This window comes from Mandrillus leucophaeus, unplaced genomic scaffold, assembly GCF_000951045.1.
Source record: "Mandrillus leucophaeus isolate KB7577 unplaced genomic scaffold, Mleu.le_1.0 Scaffold409, whole genome shotgun sequence".
Lineage (NCBI taxonomy): Eukaryota > Metazoa > Chordata > Mammalia > Primates > Cercopithecidae > Mandrillus > Mandrillus leucophaeus.
In genome coordinates, this window is record NW_012104354.1 from 1,082,538 (window position 1) to 1,088,595 (window position 6,058).

The 6,058-nt window shown below is 40.5% G+C and overlaps 1 protein-coding gene across 1 annotated transcript in view; it reads right to left on the bottom strand.

Annotated features, from left to right (window-relative positions):
* Positions 1-5,381, bottom strand: part of BDH2 (3-hydroxybutyrate dehydrogenase, type 2) — a 22,668-nt gene extending 17,287 nt beyond the window's left edge. Inside the window, 3 exon segments of the mRNA XM_011992283.1 lie at positions 722-800; positions 1,680-1,771; positions 5,260-5,381. Coding sequence (XP_011847673.1) covers positions 722-800; positions 1,680-1,751 — 151 coding nt within the window. The 5' untranslated portion in view covers positions 1,752-1,771; positions 5,260-5,381.
* Between the last annotated feature and the right edge of the window lie 677 nt (positions 5,382-6,058).

Here is a 6,058-nt window from a genome sequence, read left to right on the forward strand (position 1 = left end):
TTTCACAAGGTATTTTACAACATATGTGAAAACATGTTGAACATCTTGAATATATACAATTTTTATTTCTCAATTATACCTCAAAGAAGAGAAAATTAAGAGAACAGCTGCAAAGAAGAGAAAACTAATGATTGAAGTTTGTAAGAAACTTCTAATAATTTAAATAAAAAATTTAGTAAGAAAAAATTAAAATGTTCCATTAATTTTTTAACTTGAGTGCATGTTGAGATTATATTTTAGATATATTGGATAAAATAAAATATAGTATTAAATTAATTTTCACTTGTTTCTTTTTACTTTTTCAATGTGGATACTAGAGAGTTTAAAATTACACTTGCGGCTCACATCATGTTACTATTGGACAGGGCTATCCTAGAGGAGGAGGGCACAGAAGTGAAAAGCTTCATCAAAAGTTAACCTAACAACTAGTAAATTTTCACAATTTTCACATGTAAGTTTGTAATTAGGAACTGAATCCCTCAATGTGTTGGCTAAATAAAGGATTTTTAAAGTATTCATCCTCAAATTTTTTTATGCATGTAAGTACACAGATTTTTGTCTGTAGGTTCACAAAATATAGATTTCATATCAGAATGTGAGAATCTAAAAAGCAGGGCAGTGGAGCTCAGTAGCTAAGGAATTTTCTTTCAACATGCGAGTGCCATGCTTTATAATACCTTGCAGACACTGAATCCCAAGTTCAAGCTGCTGAGTTGCTTACCCGGGTACTTTTCCAGTTCCTGAAGTTTGGACTCATTAATGTCTGTGGCTATGACTTTGGCACCTTCTCTTGCAAAAGCCTAGTAGACACAAAGTACAAACACATCCTTTGTTTACTTAAATAAACTGTGCTCGTGAATGGAACATCATGTGGTCTTTTTCTCCTTTATCTTATTTTCATTGTTCTTTTCCCTATAAGATAGCTAGAATTTCAAACTATCTAGTCTTACCCCTTCTCCATTGTTATTATTTTTATCATTAATTAGAACAATGTGACATACATTGTGCCTGTCATCTGACTTAGTTCCTTTAAGTAGTGTCAAACAAAATAATGTTTTTTAAAAAATGACAGCTGTTTTTTAATACTCTCAAAATACTGATCTTCTATAATGAGACTATATCATTTCTGTGTCTGAGTTACTAAACTCCAGATAATAAGATAAGAATTGGTTGTTTCAACACTTTTCCTACCAAGAGTATGATAGTGCTTTCATAAATGTCAAACGATACCCTGCCGTTATACTTAAGGTACAATATTAGCTCAAGAGGGGTACATAATGTAACAGAAATTGATATAAATCAGGAGACAAAGGTAACCTGTCTTATAACTCTGGAGTCACATATCTAAACTGACACAATTTCAGAAAGCTGTGTAACCCTGTTGGCTGTCTGTAGCAAATTTATTATGATGCAGAGAAACTGAAGTAGAGAAATTTCTCAGAGTCAATGGTTATCAGTGATGTCATGTACTAAACATGAGGTATTCATTCCTTTATCTGCCTGGGGTCAGGAGTAGGGAACTATTTATTTATTTGTTTATTTTTATAACTTAAGACAACATAAGCACAAAAGTAAAACAAAAAAGCAGAGCAGAAGTAAACAACCATAGCATCAGTCCACATAATTCAGTATGTCAAGAGTTAGTAGGCAAACAACAAAGATAGTAACTTATAACTTACTAAGGCAGCTGCTTGGCCAATCCCCTGAGCAGCGGCTGTCAGGATGATGACTTTCCCATCAAGTCGACCCATAATGGAACCTGTGGTTTAATCTAAAGACATGTGTGTTTAATGGGTTATACTGTAGAACATGAGCCAGCAGTAACATCTAGAATGAATAGTTCAGTGTGCTCTTTTAAGAATAATTTAGTGAGCTCCTTCAGGAACTTGAAGACAGCACCTCTGTGCAAGTAGTCCCATCATCTGAATTCTCCCAGAATGTTTCCTCTACATACCTAGCTTTGTATATGAAACGCATTTAGCATAACCCACTGAAGTGATGACTGGTGACGGACATTGGCCTTTTTTTTTTTTTTTTTTTTGAGATAGAGTTTTGCTCTTGTCACCCAGGCTGGAGTGCAATGGCGTGATCTCGGCTCACTGCAACCTCTGCCTCTCAGGTTCAAGCAAATCTCCTGCCTCAGCCTCTCAAGTAGCTGGGATACAGATGCCTGCCACCACGCCCAGCCAATTTCTGTATTTTTGGTAGAGACGGTTTTCCACCATGTTGGTCAGACTGGTGTCAAACTCCTGACCTCTGGCGATCCACCCACCTTGGCCTTCCAGAGTGCTGGGATTCCAGGCGTGAGCCACCGTGCCCAGCCCAGACATTGCACTTTAACCTACCTCACCCTTCCTTCAGTACCTGGAGAGGACAGCCTTTGGTGCTGACATTATTCACTACCACCATCATTCTCTCCATGACCCCTGCACACATTACTATGGCATTATTTGTGTCCTGACTACTCAGGGCTGCTTTTTGATTTCTCTTCCATAAACTTTTGTTGAAGTTTGCACTATCAATTGCTTATGGTTTTTTCTTGTCTCTTGAAAAGATTTCATAGTTGGTCTCAGATATTCATTGAACAAAAAGGATGGAAAAATCAAATCACATCCAATACTCCCATTTTACAGATAAGGAAACTGCGGAAACCTGCCCAATGTCATAGAGCCAGTCAATGGGAAAGCCAGAACGAAGACTTCCTGACTCTTTTGCTATGGGAACAGTCCAGCCCACAATGCTGCTGATCCTCTTACAAAGTTTAAGCTTGAAGTAGTAACACATTAACAGGCATAATCAGTAATTTCTAAAAGATTGAGAAACACTGACACAGGGGCTTATATGCATGAGATATTTTGCCAGTGCTTGGACTGTAGATCACAAGGGGAGAGAAAGAGCTAGTGGTGAGGCTGGGGGTGGAGAAGAGTCAAATGACCATCAAAAGAGGCTGTCTTCAAGGACACAAGCTCAGACTCTTGCCGGGCTCTGTCATTAATGTGTGTCTCTGACCTCATAAGAACGCACGAAGTGGCTGCTGTGTCCAAAGCATCATATCCACATTTCAGGCAAAAAGGGAGGAACAAAAGTCAAAAGGCTTTCAGAGAGGCCTCACCTTTCTACTTAAGAAGGAAACCTTCTTAGAAATTCCCACCTGCAGTTCATTCGCCAGATCTATGCTACTTGGCCACTCCTAGCTGCAAAGAGGTTGAGAAGTTGGGACTTTTGTTTCCAGCTTTGATAAAGTGAAGAATAGGGGAAAGTGAGTTGGATGGTGTTGACGAACCAACTTACAGTACATGCACAACTAGCCTACACAATCACTCTGCTCCATTATCTGCCTGATTTTGTACAGGTTGATAGCCTTGCCTGGACGGCTTCTATTATCTAGTCCATTCTCTTTGAACTTATCACAGTTCTCTCTTTAGCCAAACTTTTTTTTTCTGTTTTTCTTTCTTAATACCCAATATGCTCTTCCACTTCAAACCTCCACACTTGGTCCAGTGTCCACATGGTGAAGGGCAAGTTACTCCTATAGGCAACAGCCACTGAAGGATTTATAGAAAGGGTGTGACATGATCAGATTCGTATTTTGGAAGGATTGCTGTGGAGAACATACCTGGGCAGGAGCATGGCGTGCCATTAGGAAGCTTCTAGGGTTATCTAGGGGGGCACTGGTGAAATAGCAGGCTGGAGAAAATAGCAGGGATGGAGAGATAGGTGGATTGCAGAAGTGTTTCAGAGATAAGAGATAGGCAGGGCCTGATCACCAATGGGGCTAATTTCAAAGAAATGTGATTTGCCCAGTGTTTTACAGCTATGAATTCAAACCTAGGCCTTCTTGTTGCAGGTCCAAGGGAAGGTCTCATGGAATTGTCTCACGGTACTCAAAGCCCTGAGGGCCTCTCTAAATCCTCACTGTGGCACCATGAGCCTGTGCCTTGCAGACTGCTGACCCCAGAAAGTAATGGACAATGAGGCGCAGCTGCTGCTGCATCTCTGCGCTTGTGCTTAGGCCACCTTCTTGGGGCCGTTACAAGGCAGTGCCTGAGCATGCATGCTTACTAAGGCAGACCCATTTCTGGGAGACACAGAGCTCCTCTCCAATGGATGACTGGCTGGAGAAGCTCCTTACTACCTTGCTGAAGTTCTCTTAGACTGCACAGCTGTCTGGGATGCTTCCACTCAACCTGGCTTCCTTCTCTTCCTCCCTCGCAGGTGGATTTGCATCGAGGTCTGATGGCTCTCACAGCCTTACCTAATTCTCTCCTCATTCTCTCTCACACCAGCATTTCCCCTGATAAAATCCATGCATATTTAATTCTATCTTGGAGTCTGCTTCTTGGAGGAGCAGACTAACACAATTATGTAAGAACTGGCTCCAGGGATCAGCTTACAGCTCACTGACTTCCTCTGAGTTTGTCCACATTTTTTAGGCGATGGAGAAGCTGGGCTTTAACAGTGCCTGACCTACTTTGATGAAATGAATTTTTGCTTTTTTTCTTCTTACACAAAAGAGAAACTTTCGCTTTCAACATGGAATGATATACTTCAGAAAGATATACTTTATCTTTACCCTCCTTGAATCCTAAGCATGGTGTATAAAAAACTATTTTACAACACCGTCATTAGTGATATTGGGTGTACGGCCGTGTAAAACCTCCAGTCAAAGGTTTTGCTAGGAATCTTTGACATCAGAAGAAGCATTTCCAGAACCATTGCTGAAGCACAGAGCAGCCTTTCTACGCACTCTGAAAACCTCCTCTTAGCTGGCCTTCCTGTCTCTCTGGGACCAGATTTTGGGGTCAAAGCCTTAACATTTAATAGACTGTAATCTCAAACTAAAACAGATTTATTTGAGAAAACGAGTGCAAACATGGCCTGAAATGGTAAATCAAGGCATCTCTCAATATATCCAAAGTGAAAACCATACACGTTGGCTTCCTTAGCCCAAAAGTTGGAATCAAAATGTTGATTTTTGATTAGCAGAGACACAAACAGCATATTCAGGAAGTCATTGTTTTCAAGAGCCAGGAAGAAAAATGTTCACTTAGGATACCGTAAGAATCCTTTTTTCTTGGGCTACTTTATAAAACATACATACGACAGAGTTTCAGGCTCGTTAAAAACCCATCTTTACACTGATCCAACTGCTCAGATTAATTTTGAAATAGGCAACGTGCAGAACAAAACAACATCTAAAAATTAAACCTCCCCTGTTTCCTTTCTAAAGTTTCATTTCAAAAGTATTAGAAATCTTACTTTAAGCAGCGAGGTGATGGCGTTCTCCAGAACCCGGTGGGAGCAACAAGCTTGAGACCTTTGTAAAGAAGAAAGTCAAGCGCTTAATAAAGCATGCTGGGATTTGTAGTTTCCCTGCTTTCAGAGTTTAGTGGCTCCATCCGTGCACTTTATAAATGTGTGTGCTGCCATCTAGTGGAGTTCAGGTAGAACTGTAAATTCCAAGTAGAAGGTGAAAAGTGGAAAAGCACCTTACTTAGGATGTGGAAATCATTTCCTTCACTTCAGCCTCTCCACTTCTGTGTTTTGTTTATGCCTACTATGTGCGGTGCCAGGGTAGACAAGATTGGCTGAGCTGGAAACTGTGTGTGGAAGATAGCAGAGCAACAAAATAGAGGGACTCCAGGTCACTGAAAATCCTGGAGCCTTCTTGGCACTTGGCCTGGACTGCTTTAAGGGAGAGAAATAAAAAAAAAATTCCTTTGTGTTTAAGATACAGTTGTGATTTTTATTTTTTTCATGCTCAGACTATTCTAACACTAATGCACATTTAGTGGCAGAATGCCAGGAGCCTCACTACACTGGGAATGGGGTCGGGGAGAACGTGAAACTTGGATGACAGGGTGGAGGCTTAAAAGGGAACATGTTGAGTTAACAGCAAAAAACCCCAGTTTGGCTGAAGAGAACAGAGATATAAGGCCAAAAAGAAAGGACTAGATCTCATGAGCCCTCTAGGTTAGGATAGCAACATGTGCTTTATCTGTAGTGCCACTGAGCAGAGTGATTGTGTAGGCTACTTGTATATGTACTGTATAAATTG